Source organism: Drosophila persimilis, unplaced genomic scaffold (genome assembly GCF_003286085.1).
Source record: "Drosophila persimilis strain 14011-0111.01,24,50 unplaced genomic scaffold, DperRS2 tig00000002-arrow-pilon, whole genome shotgun sequence".
Taxonomy (NCBI): domain Eukaryota; kingdom Metazoa; phylum Arthropoda; class Insecta; order Diptera; family Drosophilidae; genus Drosophila; species Drosophila persimilis.
In genome coordinates this window covers 15,783,935-15,801,839 of record NW_020825289.1, presented here as the reverse complement: position 1 = coordinate 15,801,839, position 17,905 = coordinate 15,783,935, and the positions used below count along the sequence as shown (strand labels likewise).

General features: G+C 45.6%; 3 protein-coding genes across 5 annotated transcripts; all 3 read left to right on the top strand.

The window, feature by feature from the left end:
• Positions 1-61: 61 nt before the first annotated feature.
• On the top strand, positions 62-10,065 carry LOC6593127. Of its 3 annotated transcripts, none has more exons than XM_026986761.1 (11): positions 62-333; positions 1,520-1,645; positions 1,709-1,924; positions 2,005-2,322; positions 2,385-3,120; positions 5,356-5,599; positions 5,673-5,793; positions 5,870-5,975; positions 6,060-8,417; positions 8,498-8,965; positions 9,026-10,065. In XM_026986761.1, exons 1-11 carry the CDS (start codon positions 151-153, stop codon positions 9,814-9,816), a joined length of 5,667 nt encoding a protein of 1,888 aa, XP_026842562.1. In that variant the 5' UTR covers positions 62-150; the 3' UTR covers positions 9,817-10,065. The 3 variants fall into 3 exon arrangements, with proteins under 3 accessions (XP_026842562.1, XP_026842561.1, XP_026842560.1); XM_026986760.1 differs by having other exon boundaries at positions 5,341-5,599; positions 5,870-5,966; XM_026986759.1 differs by having other exon boundaries at positions 5,341-5,599.
• A 457-nt stretch (positions 10,066-10,522) lies between these two features.
• Positions 10,523-12,345, top strand: LOC6593128 (U3 small nucleolar RNA-interacting protein 2). Its single transcript, XM_002018066.2, has 5 exons — positions 10,523-10,607; positions 10,658-11,493; positions 11,549-11,746; positions 11,806-11,942; positions 12,002-12,345. Exons 1-5 carry the CDS (start codon positions 10,554-10,556, stop codon positions 12,238-12,240), a joined length of 1,464 nt encoding a protein of 487 aa, XP_002018102.1. The 5' UTR covers positions 10,523-10,553; the 3' UTR covers positions 12,241-12,345.
• Positions 12,346-13,816: 1,471 nt separating this feature from the next.
• On the top strand, positions 13,817-17,281 carry LOC6593129 (disks large-associated protein 4). The gene is made up of 5 exons (XM_002018067.2): positions 13,817-14,339; positions 14,557-15,803; positions 15,873-15,969; positions 16,034-16,188; positions 16,247-17,281. Exons 1-5 carry the CDS (start codon positions 14,270-14,272, stop codon positions 16,562-16,564), a joined length of 1,887 nt encoding a protein of 628 aa, XP_002018103.1. The 5' UTR covers positions 13,817-14,269; the 3' UTR covers positions 16,565-17,281.
• Positions 17,282-17,905: the final 624 nt, after the last annotated feature.

Sequence of the window (17,905 nt, the reverse complement as noted above, 5' to 3'; positions counted from 1 at the left end):
CTAGCAAATTGAATACTGTTGCCTGGCTGGTACTAACCAACCTTTTTCTTTCTCCCTTTAGCGTTCTCCCTAACAACTGCGTGTTTCTTCTAAACATAAATTTGATCAATAACCTAGTAGAGGATTGCCACCTAGGAAGGAAGGGCAAAGATGGAGCAATTATTTCAGTCATACCGCGATGATGAGCGACGTATTGGTGAGGAGTATCTGTCGAGTCTACAGGACTTGAACTGCAATAGCAAACCGCTCATCAACATGCTCACAATGCTGGCGGAGGAGAACATTAACTATGCCCACGTCATAGTCCGCGTGGTGGAGTACTACATCAGCCAGGTTAACATAACACGCATATTTATTTCAACCAAGACACCCAACCAAATCACACCAAACAGTGACTAGTAAGCCCCCGTCGTCGTACTCGGCAGCTGGCTGTGACGAGAACAGTGAATCTCCATTTCGATATGTGATAGGAACTTTGGTTACTCTTTCTCTCTCTCTCTCTATAAACCCTCTTGATCTGTTTGTCTTTTTCCAAAGGGATCCAACGAAGGACAGCAGCCTCCTTTTGTATATTTTGAAATGTGATCATTTTCTCTGGGCTTTCGTTGGTGTCGTTTGGAAATAGGCATATCAGATCCCCTATAGCCCTAGTTAGGTTCTATATCTTAATATTTATCACATAATTTGGGTTTTAAGCCGCGACTGATTTTATCCTCTACAAAGGTAAGAAGTTTGATTTCCTCTTCTATTTTACTTTCTTTCAACTTTTGATCGCAGAGTTTAAAGCTTACAAAAGAACAAAAGAAACAAAAAACAAAAAAAAACATCAAGTAAACTGAAAAATGCAATAAAAACAGAAAATACTTAAACAATCGTCATCAAGTTGTCTTTTATTTTATACAAAAACGTTTACTGCTTCTAAAATATTCCATGAAAGAAAAATGCAGCAATTTTTGTTATTGCGAAATGAAGAAAACGCACTCTTCGGTAAAAGTAAACCAGACGCTAAACGGAAATACTTCAGCCCTGTAGTACCTTGCTTATGTTCGTATCTAATCCTAAAGAAAATCTACTTTGAATCATAAACGTGTAGAAAAAGAACATTTTCCAAACACATCTCTCACCAACACCGGGGGAAAAGGACATACAAACAGTCGTAACAAATTCATTTGCTCGAACCCATGTAATCGCATTGGTAAAAAAATAACACAAAATTCATCAGCCGCTCACTCGGATACCTAGAGATTGTTCAGTCCCCTGTTCTACGAGTCTCATACTGGATTGTACAGATCCTTCCCTTTGTCTGGCTTTGTGCAGATTTAACTTGTGCCCAGATGCCGCCGCTGCCGTTGATGATGTCGCCGATGGAAGATATTTGATGTTTGGTCTGTCTGTCCGTCTGTCGGTCCCCCACTTCTCTCTTACTCTCTCTTTGCCCCTCTGTCTGACTGACTGCTAGCGACGTTCTGTAGAAACTTATTGTTCTATATTCTTACCTATTTTACCAAACTTTAAACAGGTGCCGCCCGAGTTTAAATTGCCCATACTATATTTAATTGATTCGATAATTAAGAATGTGAGAAGCAGCTACGTGCAGCTGTTCGCACAATGTATAGTCAACATATTCCTCAACGCGTTTGAATCGGTAAGTCATCCATCTCACTCAAGTGTTTACCTTTCGCTGGCATTAACCAACTTCACCTTGTAGGTGCAGCATTCCCAGTCGCAGTTGCTGGAGAAGGTGCGCGAACGGATGTATGCCCTGCGACAGACCTGGAACGAGGTATTCCCACCTTCCAAGATGTATGCCCTAGACGTAAAGGTAAAGCGTCTTGATAATAACTGGCCCATTACGGCCAAGAACCCCACCAACAAAATACATGTTAATCCCGCCATTCATGTTAATCCGGACTTTCTCAAAACGGTAAGCAGTCTGCTGGCAATCGTCTCTCCTCATCGCAAATAGATTGGCTAACGTTGTTCCTTCTTGGTACTCTCGCACAGGGTTTGGTTCCTGGGATGCCGGTTAACTCCACACTGCCCAGCGACATGGAGGAGATACTCCAGGCTAAGACCCGCGAGCTTCTGGAGCTCAAGAAACGCAAACTGGAGCTTGAGCTGGAGCAAACCAAGAAGCATTTAGAGGAGCAAGAGCGTCAGCTGAACCAGGCGACGGATGCTATTGCTGTCGCACCCAATGTCGCTATGCCAGCGCCACCCGCTTCTGTTGCTGCTCTTCGTCCACCTATTATGGATCCAGTCGTTCGAAATTCTCGTAACGCTGGGAATCCTGGGTTACCAAACACGCCAGCTGCGCAACAGGTAATCCAAAAGGCATAGAGCATTAACATTGATGAAAGCTAACATGGTTTTTCCGCACACAGCCCTTTTCCGCGAAGTCAAGGGTTAATCCAGTCAATCCGGCTCTACTGAACTCTGTGCGTCAGCGGGATCCACGTTTGGCGCGGCAAATGCAATCTCAGGTGGAGGCGGCTCCCTCGCGATCCTCTGATCCCCGTCTGGAGGGAAAATCCTCCTCATCTTCGCATAAATCTAGTCGATCGCGCAGCAAGTCACCAGTACGGAACAGCAGCCGCTCTACCAAAAGCAACAATGGCAGTAGCTCCCATCCAAACAGCTCATCGAATCGCAAGCGCAGTGAATCCAAGAGCTCAACATCTTCATCGGGCTCTGATGCACGACACAAAAGTGGAGGTGGTGCTAGCAGTAGCTCCTCGACACTATCGCCTGCCAAACGCTCATCTAAACCATCGGCAAAGGAGCATTCCGACCGACATGACCGAAATGGATCACCGTCCAATTCGAAGCGTAAAAGCACCTCTCCAACCACCTCGCCATCAAAATCTAAGCGCAATGCTGCACACAAATCGTCATCGTCCATGCGCGGAAAGTCGTCCTCGACCCGATCACGCAGCCGCTCGCCCATCTTCATGGACGTTGACCTGCGCAGCGGTGGTGGAAAGTCTCCCGAACAGAAAACAGCAGCTCCAGAATCCCTATCTCAAGTGGCAGCAGCAGCATCAGCATCATCCTCAGCCTCAGCATTAGCAGCGGCAGTAGCAGCAAAAGTGACAATCATCACGAATGATTTAGAGAAACGTAAGAAACAACTTTTAATTCTAATCTCACATTTGTTAGCCAACAAGCAAGTCGACCTCGAAGCTCATGGCCGTACGGGCAAAGTAGTTGAGAAAGCTGAAATTACAAACCAAATTGGCGGCACTCTCTGGCTTAGGCAGGTGGAATGGCGGGCTCTTGTGGGCGTGTGTTGTTGACCCATCGTAAGGTTTTTTTGCTCTACCTGTCTACCTTCCTCCCGCAACCCAAGCTGTGAAAGCTGTGATAAATTGTGATATTCATCCTAAAGACGATACCTCAAGACGGAAAGTTCATCACGTTTTAGCTAGTCATTTATTTGAAAGATCATAGTATTATTTTGAATTTAAGATCTTGCTTTATCTAGAACTGCAGCTTGGTTTCCGTGTTTCGGTCATAGTTCCAAAGTCAGTGGAATATCTAGGTCCAGGTGCACACCACTGATCTAGAGTAAAAGTAATCCTCCCAGGAAATGGCAAAAGTTAAACGTTAAACGAATTATATTGGAGTAGAGATCTTGTGGATTTATCCAAGAAAATGACAAAGGTGAAACGAGATGAACTTTCCGTGGTCGTGTCCTCGTCTGCCCTTCGTTCTGAATAGAGGATCGTTACACTGCGCATCCCTTCATAATTTTGTTCAAATCTTCCTCTATACGAGCATACTCGAACTTGTTCGGCTCCTTCGTTCCTTCGATGTTTTCTGGTCCATTTTTTTTGGTGGGGAATAGAACGAACGCAGCCTGCCCACATATGATCTCACTTAGTATATTTATGGAATTTTTGTTTTTAATAATTAAGAGTGCTATCAAAAAAGAACCCTAGCAAAAACAAAACCAAAACCGAAACCAAAACCTTTTGAAAACCAAATCAAATCGTAAACTGTAAATAAAATGTGTTTGAAAACCTTTTGCATTCCCAGTTGTTTTAATTGATGCAAAACGTAGCCAGGGTGCCGCCTTTTGTTGTGATTTGTAGTTTATTTATACGAAACCAAAAAAAGCACAAAACTAAATTGAAACGAGCAAAAAAAAAAAACAGAACAAAAAAGAACAAAAGAAAACAAATAATGATAACTGTCAAGTAATTTTTGTACTTAAACCGCCTATTGATAAAACATTGATTGATTTAGATGAAAGAGAAACTAAAATAAAATAAAGACTGCAGTTTTAATTTGTTGTGAACACAACCCGTGTAAATCCAAAGCGAACATAAAATACTAATTTATAAACATTGGAGTATCGACAAGCGAGACCTACTTACATACTTATATTACATATCATATTTATTTTATAATTGTTTGAAGCGTAATTTTGTAGTTGGCTTCCCTATATGTATTGTATATGCGAGCCAGCCAGCAGAGCAGCTAGTTGTATTTTGTATTTCTACTATTTGTACATCTATCTTATTTTTGTATTTGTAGAACGGCACTTTTCCCCTTTACCTTCCCTCCCCCTAGTATTTATACCATTTGAATCCCACCTATTATGATTTTTTTTTTTTAATAGCCTAACCTAACATTGCGCCTCATTGCTTCCACAAACGGAGCCCCCAGCCCCGTGGAACTGCACTTGCACTCCACGATTTTGTTGCATTATTTAATTAAATTTCTCACTAATTCGACACTAGCCTGGCTGTTGTGCCTGATGGTGATTGAAGGCCAAGGCCTGCGCCTGGTCCTCTCTTCTCTGTATGATTTTTTCATTATGATTTTCTCATATTTGGTGCTCGCTCAGATTTAATTTGCTTAGCACATCTTCTGCTTTTATTTCCATTTTACTTTGGTCGTTCTCTTGCTTCCATCTCATTCTCCCCTCTCCGTAAGAACAAAAATGTGTGCCCAAAAGCAAAATCAATTTTCTAGATACATTTCAAATACTTGAACCAGGCCCTCCAGCTCCTGCAGCTTCAAGTCCACCGATTATGGTGGCATCCAGTATGGACATTGACTTGAGGCGGCCCCAGACGCCGCCTCCGCCAGCATTCGCCATAGCCAAAACCAAACCACTCGACCAGAGCAACAGCAGCAGCACCGCCAACACGACCACAACAACATTCACATCCAACAACAACAGCATCAGCATCAGCAGCACAACAAAAATTGCTAGTAGCGCCTCCAACGCATCATCGCCATCATCTACTAGTACTACGTCTTCTTCAAAATTGCCCGCAAAAGTGTCGTTCAAAATACAAAAACAGTTTAATAAATTAGATAAATCTACAGCGAATTTATCAACAGCATTACTGCTAAGCCCATCAACATCAGCATCAGCATCTGCATTAGCCGCCGCATCCGCACCACTAGTCAATCAGAGCTCGCCGCAGGGTAATGTATCGGAGACACTGCAGCAATCCATCAACAAACTGCTGCAGGTACAAGGCATCACTGGGGAGAAGCGTTCCGCAGATTCGCTACCCCCAGAGATCGACGGGGATGAGCAGCCACCGCAGCAGAAACGCAGCAAATCAACTAAACTGGACGCGTGAGTGATCTGATATTTTAGAAGTACTTGGTTAACCGTGGCAGCTCTTCAATAACTCCCATATTCCCCTTAGTCTCTTCGGCAGCGAGGATGTTGATCTGCGTCGCGAGATTCCCGCTGTGGTAAAGCCTGGAAGTGCAAATGCAGTCATCGTGGTGGAAGACGACTCAATGGACAACTGTGATGTGGAAAAGGTACATTTCGAGACGGAGCTCCGTTTAGTTTTGTGAAACCATTTTACATTGCCGTTTTTTTTGTTGTTTTCTGTAGCCACAATCCAAAACAAATTCGCAGCTCAAGAGGCCATCACTCGATGAGCTGCGCGCCAAGCTGGCCAAGTCTGCGCGTCTCCACAACAAGCTATCCGGTAAGTCCGGTAAGTAGACATCACACCACCCGCCCCCTGCACACCGAACTACAACAGCCAACTAATGAACTAATGAATCTCTCATCCCTTCAGACAAAGTCAGAGATCAGTCTGTGGTGCAGCGTCTCAAGCAGCTGGCCGAGCTGAAGGCCAACGATGATTCGCAGGAGGCGCACGACGAGAAGATGCGCACGATCCTCAGCCAGGCTCAGGAGATGTACGAGAACCACAATATGAACCAAGAGCAGTACAAGGACCTGGTCCAGAAGGTTGTGGCCATTAACGAGAACAGCAAGATGAAGGAGTCCCGTCGCCGACCTGATGGTGCGGAAGTGGAGCGTAATGCAGCCCGAGATGCTGTTCTGCGCAAGCGGATACCCAAGCTCAAGAGCAACGAGAATCATTCCTCTGGCTCGCCACGCAGCGACGGCTCCCCTAGATATGAGGATCAGCCAATACAGGGATCGACATCCACCGAAAAGCCGACGCAAAATAAACGGGAGAAGTCCAAGAGAGAGAACAAGAGACGAAAGCCCAGCAAATGGGGCGAACAGGTGGATCCTGCGGCTGCTCAAAGGGCCGCCTGGCAGTTGGCCAATGTCAATAACAACAACAACAACAACAATAATAATAATAAGAGATGTGGAGCTGGAGGAGCGGGGAGTTCGCTTCCTGTTGTACCACCCGGGTTCCGGGGAATGCCCTGGCAACAGCCGCCTGCGATTGTGATGCCACAAACGATCGTCCCGCCACCACCACAGCCGCCCTCGATGATGGGTCTGCCACCAGTTCCGCCCGTAACAATGACCAAGGCCATCAATTCGCTGGACAACCCCATGGCGGATGTGGTGCGCAGCATCACCATCGATGGCGGATCCAAAGAGATTCGCTTCTACAACCAGGTGGCCATCATATTTATGGATGGCGACGAGCCGCACGAGATTGGCTTCCAGCATGGCCAGCGCGTGATCATGATCGATCACAATGAGCCTCTGCCGCTAAGCTTCAACGACGACTACAAGCCGTTCCATCTAGATGGGGCCCTACATCGCATCCGCTTTGGCTTTCCCTCCCGCGAGCTTTATATCGACGATCATTGGTATGAGATCTACTTTGGTGGACCGCCAGTCTCCCTGCCCATTGGCAACAGCCTGCACGTACTCAAGGCGGAGGGTCCTCCGCCCAATGTGGACATTGGCCGAGTGCGTCGTGACCTGGTGGTTGGCAAAATAAACATGATTGTGGATGCCCACACGATTGTTCCACTCTTCTTGGATGCCAGACAGCAGACCTTCCAGATGGGAGCCGAGCAGCATTCGATACAGTTTGTGGACAGCTTCCAATATGCTCTCCTCGATGGCCAGCTCCAGAAGATCGAATATGGCGGCCTGCCCAAGGGCATGAAGCTGAATGGCGGACGCAGCTGCTTTATCCGATTCGGAACCCTGCCAAAGGGCGTTGTGGCCGGCAAGACGCACGTGGCTGATATGGTCTACATTAAGACAGAAGCTCCGGCAGAGCCACCCCAGCCCCCACCGATGATTGTCCAGCCCCTGCCCGTAGTGGAGCAGCAGCCAGCGGCAGCAGCACATGCACCAGCCGTATCCCTGCCAGCTGCATCCAATGCTCTTGGCAATCTGAATATCAATGATTTATTTCAAAAGCTCGTCTCGTCTGGAATAATTGGTGGAACCTCTATTCCGGGCATATCGGCTGGCGAATCAACCTCAACCAAAGAAGCGCCCGCAGCTGCCGCTCCAGCTGATGCCCAAGCCACAGCCGCCCCACCGGTGTACGTTTCGCCGCCAACGGAGCCCATCAAACGCATCAACCTACAGAGGCCAGAGACTATCAAGACCCGGCAGTCGGCCGTGGTGGCTACGCTCTACCTGGGCATGCAGTGCAGCAGCTGTGGTGTGCGTTTCCCGCCCGAGCAGACCATTAAGTACAGTCAGCATTTAGACTGGCACTTCCGTCAGAACCGACGCGAGCGTGACTCGACCCGCAAGGCCACCTCCAGGCGCTGGTACTATGACCTGAATGACTGGCGGCAGTACGAAGAGATCGAGGATGTGGAAGAGCGGGAGAAGAATTTCCTGGATACGCAGGGCCAGCCAGGAGGCCCCGATGCAATCGATGATCTCTCCCAGCAACGTTCGCTGGACTCGCCTGTGCCCACCTGCGCAGCCGGTAACGATGATGTGGACCGCTCCTGCGACATGTGCCACGAGAAATTCGAGCAGTTCTACAACGAGGAGCTGGAGGAATGGCACTTGCGCAGTGCCATTCGCGTCGAGGATAAGATCTACCATCCATTGTGCTATGAGGACTACAAGACTTCGTTGAACCCGCCCGCAGAGCAGAAAGACTCCAAAGATGTGGACATGAACAACACCGATGACAACGCAATGGACACGGTACTTAAGCTGGAGGATGGGGGTAAGGAAGATGGTAAGTTGCATGAGATTTCTGCTGTGCTTTTCTTCTTAGGTTCTTGAGTTCATGGTCTTTCTTCTCTTTTTGGTGAACAGACGCCGATAAGCCTGCGCCGAACCTGTTCGATGATGATGACGATGATGTAATTGTGTTGCCCAACGAAGAGCCCAGCGTCACTGAAATTGTTGACGATGATGAAGATGAGTATGTGCCCGCCAATGTGACGCGCGCCGAAATGGGCAACGAAACGGAGGACAAGGTGGAACCCAGCTCTGGCTGCGAGGATGATGGGGAGAAGCAGAAAAGCAGCCAGCAGCCACAGAATGAATCAGCCAATGAGTCTGATGTGGAGATCCAAGAGCCAAACATTCCCTTCACCGATCTGGACACGTATGTGGAGAAGGAGATGGATGATGAGACGCGGTTGGCCCTGCTAAATGTAAAGATCAAAGAGGAGCCCAAGGACGAGTACGATGAGGACGAAGACGATGGCTTCGAAGATGTGGGCACGGTAGTGCCACTGCTGCCGTTGCCCGAGGATGAGATATCCATCAACAGCAGCGGTAAGTGTGTCCAGACAACAGTTATTCAACGCGTTGCTCATACTTTTGGTATCATGTCAGAAACACAAACCCAAACGATTGGATCCTCGCCCTCGCCGGCTACTATAGAGCGACCAGCTTCGGTGGCCTCGCTCACTCTTCCAGCCAACGACGATGAGCTGGAGGCCGCGGACACGGTGGCGACAGTGGCCAACGCGGAAACAGAACTGAATGGAGAGCCGCAGGAGTCGACGCATAACCTGAGCGCAGCAGGACCGGCACCGGCGTTACCTTTGGCTAGCTTAGTTAATAGAATAAAAATAAATATCACTAAGAATACAAGTAGTATAGTAAGTAATAGTGCCTCCAACGGCTCATCAATGGCCGCCACATCGACGCCGGCAGCAGCAACGATGGGATCGGCAGCGGATACGCAAGTCTCGGCTATCAGTGTCATAGGCGGATCCGGAAACTGCAGTTCTCTGGAGACCTCGCAGCAGGTGAATGCAATTCAAACCATTTCCACCATTCCAGTTCTGTGCGGCGGTAACACATTCGTCCCCAAGATTGCAACCAGTGCTCCAGCCAATATCAGTTCCATCTCGGTCATTGGCAGCAGCTACGGCACCAACAGCCGCAACAGCAACTCAATCGCGACCACAACGGCACCAACTTCGGCGATAGTCTCGGCGGTTGTTGGAGCGGGATCATCTTCTGCCGTTGCCCAGAAACCAGTCACACCCCCGCCTGCTGTCGATGCCGATCCGGAGCCGGTGGTTGAACTGAAGCCAGCGTTGCGGAATGTGACGCTCAAACGAACGAAAAAGGTCCAGAATGGCACCGAAACATCGGGTCTCTGCTCGATCATGTAACGCGTGAACACAGATATTCCTATTTAATTTTTTTGCAATTATTTTTACACGTTACTTAGTTTTAGAAAATTATGGAAACGTTCTCCATCGCGGAGCGTTCTTTGTTCTTTGTAGGTACCCATTACGCACTAGGGGCCGAGCTCTCCTTCCCAACAGGAGCTCTAGCCCATACACATTCGTCATCATCAGTTATTGCGGAAAAAACAACGGCAAAATTTAATAAAAAACATTTACAATTTTAAAACTGAATAACATACTTTGTGATAATTTTATAACACAGGAAAACGAATTTCAATACCCTACAAGCGTCACATCAACATGCTTTTCTATCATTGTATATGCTAATTTGAAGGAATAAATAGAAAAACTGAATTAACCAAATTACTTGATAACTTTTCAATCGTATAGTTATTGTTATCCATATTTAAATTATATCCATAAAATATTCTGAATAAAGTATTTAAATTTAATCATAAATAAAAGTGCTATTTGAAATTTTCAATTAATTGCAGTTAAAATTACTTGAGAAATTATATACATAGTGCCACTTATGTTTGAGTGCGCGCCAAAAACAGTGTTGCCTGACCTCAGAAATGGCCACTTTTGAAACAGCTGTTTCTATGTACTAAAAAATCCATACCGCTTTAAAGTATGCACGTGGGCCTATTTCGGCTTTTAAACTAAGTTTTTATAATAAATATATTGAATTAAAGCCCAAGCACTGGTCAGTTATCAAGATGTCATCGTCCTTTTTTCTCAAAGCAGGCTCCAAGGCCAACAAAAAAACGAAGGTAAGACAGAAGCCGCCCAAAAAGAAACGTACCTGTAATGTTTGAAAAAGACTCCCGCAGCAACAAAAGGTAAAGGCGTCAAAACAGCAGCGAAATCGGGGAAATCGGGTTTCCAGAATGCCCGTGCAGAAGGGCCAGTGCCGAAGAAGCAACGCCGTCCCAAGGAAAAGGATGAGGAAATTGAAAGTGATGATGAGGAGTACAACAGTGACCTGGGAGACGGAGGCCACAACACTTTAGCTTTCTCTTCCGACGAGGGCGAGGAGGAGACTGCACAAGACAAACGTCTGCGTCTGGCCAAGCAGTATCTATCGGAGATTGAGAAGCAGGAGTCGGAGCGTGCCGAAGATCGGGAGCTGGGCCAGAGTGTTGAGCAGCGCCTACAGACTGACTACTTGGATAGCGTGGGTAAACTGCGACGGAACATTGCCGGCAACCTGAAAACCAATGAAGTGACAAGTGTTCTCAAACACAAGCTCCACCACATGCCAATCTGTGCACTGGCTCTCAGTCCAGACGGCAAATTCCTCTATGCGGGAGCCAAGTCTCAGTTCGTCCTGAAATGGTCCACGCAGAATGGAAAGGTCTTGGACAAATGCGATGTTTTGCCACACCGAGAAGAGCCCGAAACTGGCAAGAAAAGACGCTCCCATGTCATAGCCATCTGCCTGTCCACGGACATGAAGTACATGGCTCTGGCCGAGGGCGGTCCTCATATACAAATCTGGTGCCCACAAACGATGAAGCATGTAAAGACACTGAAGGGTCACAGAGATAGCGTTGCAGGCCTGGTCTTTCGAAAAGGAACGCACGACTTGTACTCCGCAGCTAAGGATCGTTCTGTGAAGATTTGGTCGCTGGACGAGATGGCCTATGTGGAGAGTTTGTAAGTTTAGAACAGTGTAAACAGGCAAACATTTTTTGAACCGTTTTATCTCCAGATTTGGTCATCAAACAGGAGTCACCAGCATAGATGCCCTGAGTCGAGAGCGAGCCATTACCGCAGGCGGTTCAGATTGTTCCTTGCGCATTTGGAAGATTACAGAAGAATCGCAGCTGATCTATAATGGACACAGGGACAGCATTGAGTGTGTCAAGTTAATGAACGATGAACACTTTGTGTCAGGTGGTGTGGATGGGTAAAATATAGAGTAAATATCGCCGACTGATAGATACTAAAATTTCGTAACATTTGCAGTGCTATCAGTTTGTGGAGCGCCCTAAAGAAGAAACCCATTTGCACCACACAGCTGGCCCATGGTGTGGGAGAAAACGGCGTCGCCAACTGGATAACAGCCATTGCTGTGGTGGTCAATACGGATTTAGTGGCAACAGGTTGGATGGATTCTTTAATTTCTATTTCCACCTTCTCTTACGTTCTCTATCATATTCAGGCTCCTGTGATGGCTTTGTGAAACTCTGGCAAACGAATCCAAATGCCCGCAAGTTGCAACAGATTCAAAGCATACCCATAACTGGCTTCATTAATGGCCTTACCTTTAATGCCGATGGCACTAAACTTTATGTGGGCGTCGGGCAGGAGCATCGACTGGGTCGCTGGTGGCGACACAAAGAGGCCAAGAATAATGTAGTTGTAGTTGATATAGTGTTACAAAATGCGACCGGCAAGTAGGTTAACTTCTATGTTTAAGTAAAGTTGTATAGAGAAATATGGATAGAATTCCTAACTTTTTATCAGGCTTTTTCCATCATTTATTAAAACGAATTAAAATCCTGATCAAATGATTGGCCCTAAACAACCCCAACTAGCCTTTTCAGAGGAAAAATACACATAATTGAAAGGAGTAGAAAATTATCTGGATATTCTTCGATTTTTATACCAATTGTATTTCTTAATCGGTAATATCGCGTATATATTTCTAAAGAATGGCGGAACGGAACTGTTTGGAGGTTTCATGTGATATGGGTTGAGTGGCTAATAAGTCGCAATAATTAAAGACCAAAAATCGTTTGCATTTCAATTTTGTTGAGGAGGACATTCAAATCAGAGTTTAAAATAATTTAATCGTTTTTGTAAGTTGAATTTGAGCGCCAGCTATATTTAACAGTGTCATAGTTAAATATAGCTGGTGCTCAAATTTTGTGCGATCTTTTCGTGGTGGGATTTTTCATCGCAGCAATGTCACTATATTCCTACGCGCTTTCCCCCTTATTTTTTAAACCTTATTTTAGACACAATTCAACAAAAGGGAAAAGTAAAGTAAAAGTAGCTAATCTCATAGAAAATTAAATCATCAATCGAATGAAAATTGCGTTCAGGTTGAGGGTCCTGCATAGTTATGTATATCAAATCGAATATCAAAATCGACGAATTTGACTTGATCATGGCCAGAGAACAATTAACCCATTGTCGACCAGTGGGTATTAAAATACACTCCACGAAAATAATTAACCTTTAAGAGGTGAGAGATATGGTGAGGTTTTTGTAATTAATGAGGAAGGATAGGAAGGAAAATTTACAAAAATATTTTATTTCGCAGTTTAGCTCAAGGAAACACAGTGGAAACACTGTTTAAATAGAGGGGGGACACGTGGGCTAAGTTCGGGTCGGACGGGCATACTTTATTAACCAATCCGCGGTCACACTGTACGAAAGTGTTTTCATCCGCAGTTTTCCATATTTTTCCAATAAATTCAACTGGAGGGAATTGACTTCTACAACAGGAGCTTCCACTGCGTTGGCTTTGTAAGGTCATTATAATACATATTAGCGACTAAAATAGAACATATTGCGTGTGAGTGCTCCGTCTGTCTCATTTTTGTTTCTGTCGCCTTGTGTTGGTTGCAAACTCCAAATACCAGGCGACATCATCATCGTCATGTTTTCTGTTGCGTTCGCCTTTCCCGTCTTCTCCGTTGTGCCGGATTATAAATAGTTGTGTGAGTATGTCCGTTGTATGTACATTACTCCGTCTGCGTCTGTGTCGGTTTGAGGCCGAGTTGATTTTCGGTGCCAATTATTAGTTCAGTTCCAACAACAAGACAACGGAACGGAGTGTCGAAGCAACGGCAAAAAGTTAGCAAAGCGGAACTGGAATTGTAGATGACAGTGCCGTTAGAGCTGCTCCCATCTTCTAAGCTGTCGATCGCGGCAGCAACGCAACAATGTGTGCATGCATACATCCATACATACGTGCATATGGACGGCACGAAACTGGAGAGCAGCTCAACCAAGAGTCGTTTCCATTGATCTTCAGCTTGATATTGTTGCCCTCGAGACCCCAACACAGTCACAGCTCGGTCATTTGTCGCAGCAGTCTGGTGCCCAAAAAGAGCGATCGCAACGATCAGTAGTCCGTCGAGTTTCCGCTTTGCATAAATGGCAAATAATTGCCACCGCCCTCGTTCGCGGTGCCCGGGCAGTGTCTCGGCCAACCACCAACACCAACCAAGTGCTTGTGCTTTGTTTTAACGATTACACAAATAATTGCATTTCTCTTTGGGTAGCAGCGCTGTTCCGAGTGCACAGCACAGTAAATTAGAAATGGGCGTTAATTTGGTTGTGAGCAAGATAGCGAGCGTTTGCCTGGTCTGTGTAGCCCGGCTTCCGGAAGTCAATCTGTTATATTATTCCCCACAAATTTTAGAATTGTGAAGGCTCCCACAGTACACAGATTCCATAACTCAAAGCCAAAGTTCCCATGGATCGCAGCTTGGACTCCATTGGCAGCTGTTCACTCGATGTAGATGCGGACTCTTCCGATATATCAGGTATATGGTATATGGTATATGGTATGTGGGTTGCTGCCGAACCTAACCTCAATCTGAATGCTGCCTCGAATTTATTTATTGGTTTTCCTTTTGTTTTGCGTTTCAGCTACTTCTGCCTGCTTTTTGCTGAATTTTTTGTTTCTTTGCTTGCGTTCGTTCGCGTCTTGATTGGCCAAAAGAGACTAACTCTGAATCTTTTTTCTATGACACATTGCAGATACCAGTGGCAGCCTAAACTTTCCAACGCCGCTTTCTGTGAAGGACATAACACGCGAGTTCACTGCTAACCTTCGTGAACGCTGCATTCTGCGATCGCCGCAGCAGTTACAGTACACTACGACCGCCTTTGTAGATCCCGGGACGGGCTTGGTGCGTATGGTGCTGTCACCTGTTGCCGTCGAACCCGCCAATGAGCCGAACGCTGCAGGCGTCGATGTTGACATCGATGCTTGCGCTGAAGCCTCTTCCATTGTCACCGCCACCGCCACCGCCGCAGCTGAGAAAAAGCCTAGCTACTTGAACTTGGCCTGCAGCGTCAACGGATACTCCAATCTAACCACCTACGACTCGAAGATTCGTCAAGACATAAATAAGTCGCGTGAGGTCTCGCCCATCCGCCCCTCCACCAGTAGTCTGCAGTATTGCAAGCGCAATAATTCCCTGGCGGCTCCAGTTCTCAATAGCATGCCGCTCATCACTCAGCCCTGCACGCCCAGCAAGTACAGCCTGGTCGAGGCGAGCAACAATAATAAGGGGCACGGTCCGGAGAATGGAGCAGATTCTGGTATCGCCCAATGTAATGGCAGTGCCAATGGAAGCAGCAGCGGCACGAATGGCTCAACTAGCAGCTTCATAAAGTCGCGTGTTGAGCGCCTATACGGCGCGAGTGCTTTGACCCAAGGATTCTACAGCCCCAAGAAACATGGCCGGGCCAATTCACCATCTTCAGCGTGGACGTCAAAGTATCAGCTTGAAGTGGAGTGCCCGCAAAACTCGGAGTTGGCGCGAAAATTTAAACAGCTTTCTCCCAGCAAGGACTACGGAGAATTCCGGAAAAAGCTGCACAATAATTGCTCCCAGGCTGTATCGCCGAGACAGATAGAGCCTTTATCAGGCAAAAACGGTGAAGTGGACTTGCCTGTATTCAGGCACCTAAGTCATGAGTTCCGTGCCCAGTTACCCACGGTATCGCCGAAGCGAAGTGTACCTCGGTCCTTAGGTGCCTCAGAGGTGAATCTGGCCACAGAGGAACCACAGTCAGCACCAGCTCCAATCGATGTTGTTGACCACGAGCCCGTAAAATTTGCCCAATTGGATTCTGAGCAGTATATTGGGATCACCAAACTTATTACAGCCCCCCAAATGGAAAAGGATGGAAATCATTTTCTTAAAATACTCAAAGGCGAACAGGATCGTCTGTTAGCGCTGGCCGCTCTTGCTGAAAAGTACATAGATGCCTTGACTGTAAGAGACCTACCTGATATTTAATGAAGTTGTTCGTTTGTTAACAATATGAAACATAAATTTCCGCAGAATAATCCTGATATCACAGAGGACACCTTTGGACTGCTGCGGGCTGCCTCTGGGAAGGCCCGTCTTCTGGCCTCGAAGAAAATGAAACAATTTGAGGGTGCGTGATCAACAGCTACTTACTCATTAGTGTGCAATTAATTTCGCTTATTTCTGGTTTGCAGGCCTATGTCACAACAATTTGAATCCCTCACCAGAGGATGCGTTTCCCACAACAGTCGACGATTTGCAAGGATTCTGGGACATGGTTTATTTACAGGTGACCCAGGTTGATTCCATATTTGCCGATATTGATCAGCTTAAAATGAATGATTGGAAGGTGGGTACTAAAAAATGAGCATCTTATTCACTATAACCGTTTGTGTGGGTTATTCCAGGCCACAGCTGAACCGCCCGCGGTGGAGACGGTGTCTAAAACGATAAAATCGACGAAAACGGGACTTTTTAAAGCGAAAACTGCCGGATCGACAAAAATCGCGAGTGCGAATGGATCGAAATCCGCTGCTGCGAATTCGATAGCAACACTGCGACGAGAAGCCCAGAGGAAGCAATTACTGGAGATGAAGCGTCAGCGCCGTGAGGCCATGGCCGCTGTGACAAATAGTCCAACTGCCTGTGATGACGGCGCAGGGCAGCAGGGGGAAGGAATCGGCGGGGATAGTTCTGCCTTTTTGGGCGTCAAGAACAGCAGCTAAATAGTGCTCATTGCAACCGGCAATACATGCTCTCTAGGTATAAATGTATTTAATCTTAACACACTTAACACTCACAAATGTAAACCACACCCATACTCGTACACACAAACATAACAAGAACATACTACATATGCTTAGAAATTCCTAGTTGAATTAATCCTTAACTAGTCCCAACTAAAATGCACATAGTGGAGCTGGACTGCTTAACCATAGAGCTGTTACATCTGTGTTTTACAAAGTGTCACAAACGTAGAGACCAAAAGCAGGGTCGATAGAGCGAGCGCAACATCATCGATAGCGAAGTTGAAGGATTTTTAGCGCCTTGAATTGTTTATAAAATTTGCCTTATCTGCGCTCGTTAAGCAACTTAGCTGTACGCATTCTAAGCTACTTGAAATTGTTCATGACAGTTATAAAAGACATTTCTTCTTGTGTTATAACACAAGAAATAAGTACAAAAAAAAAACAACAACAAAAAAAACGCTAACAAACCCCTTGTATTAGACAAATCGATCTTTTATATTAATTATTTGAATGTAACGAATCTAAATTATACACGCATATATATTTTTCTGGCATATTAACAGCTGCATGAACTGAGATTGATTATTCTAGTTGTGAAGTTGTGAAGTGAAGCTGCATGTAAGAAAGCACTCTCAATCTCACTCTCAATTAAGTTGTAATGTTTTGTAATAAATTATTTTTCACATGTGGTAACAAATTGTTTTATCATTGCTGTGATTTAATCTCTAGTTTAAAAATGTCTGTTGGATTTTTAGCCCATAGATAAGGATAAAGATGGGTATTCCAATTGTTCAATACCAGATGATCAGCTTTATTACCTTTATCCTTGAGCCTATTGTAGCACCGAATCGATGAGTGGATGAGAAAAAGCATTGACTCTGCATAGTCCGGACGCAGTAGCATGGATTACTGAATATATAACTTATTCAAAAGCATTCAAGATCAAGTTATTCTGCAAAAATGAACCTCGGATTCAGCGACATAAAATAAATGTACGTACTAGTTTGACTCCCTCCTTGTCCGGACCAATATTTCCATTTTTTGTGGGTCGGAATTAATTGGAAAATTTCGATTTGCTAAAGCTCACTTTAATTACTCTTCAAGTACGTGGTACAAACATAACTAAGAGCAAATACATTTTATGAGTACTTGCCTGTCACGGCCTTAGCACACAAAGGCCACATGATCTTCCATTCAAAAAATGTTCCATCAAAGTAGTGATCCAGAGTTAGATATTAGATTAGATTCAACAAGTGTATACATATGTATCTTCGATTGTTTTAATAATTTTTATTTGGCTTCTATGGTACGACTTAT

Excerpts from the sequence above, each read along its gene's own strand:
- LOC6593127 (XM_026986759.1), top strand. The coding sequence starts at position 151 with ATGGAGCAATTATTTCAGTCATACCGCGATGATGAGCGACGTATTGGT. Across the intron at positions 1,646-1,708 it reads TCCTCAACGCGTTTGAATCG|GTGCAGCATTCCCAGTCGCA; the intron begins GTAAGTCATCCA and ends TTCACCTTGTAG. Across the intron at positions 8,966-9,025 it reads GATATCCATCAACAGCAGCG|AAACACAAACCCAAACGATT; the intron begins GTAAGTGTGTCC and ends GTATCATGTCAG.
- LOC6593128 (XM_002018066.2), top strand. The coding sequence starts at position 10,554 with ATGTCATCGTCCTTTTTTCTCAAAGCAGGCTCCAAGGCCAACAAAAAA. Across the intron at positions 11,494-11,548 it reads ATGGCCTATGTGGAGAGTTT|ATTTGGTCATCAAACAGGAG; the intron begins GTAAGTTTAGAA and ends TTTTATCTCCAG. Across the intron at positions 11,747-11,805 it reads GTGTCAGGTGGTGTGGATGG|TGCTATCAGTTTGTGGAGCG; the intron begins GTAAAATATAGA and ends TAACATTTGCAG.
- LOC6593129 (XM_002018067.2), top strand. The coding sequence starts at position 14,270 with ATGGATCGCAGCTTGGACTCCATTGGCAGCTGTTCACTCGATGTAGAT. Across the intron at positions 14,340-14,556 it reads GGACTCTTCCGATATATCAG|ATACCAGTGGCAGCCTAAAC; the intron begins GTATATGGTATA and ends GACACATTGCAG. Across the intron at positions 15,970-16,033 it reads GAAAATGAAACAATTTGAGG|GCCTATGTCACAACAATTTG; the intron begins GTGCGTGATCAA and ends TCTGGTTTGCAG.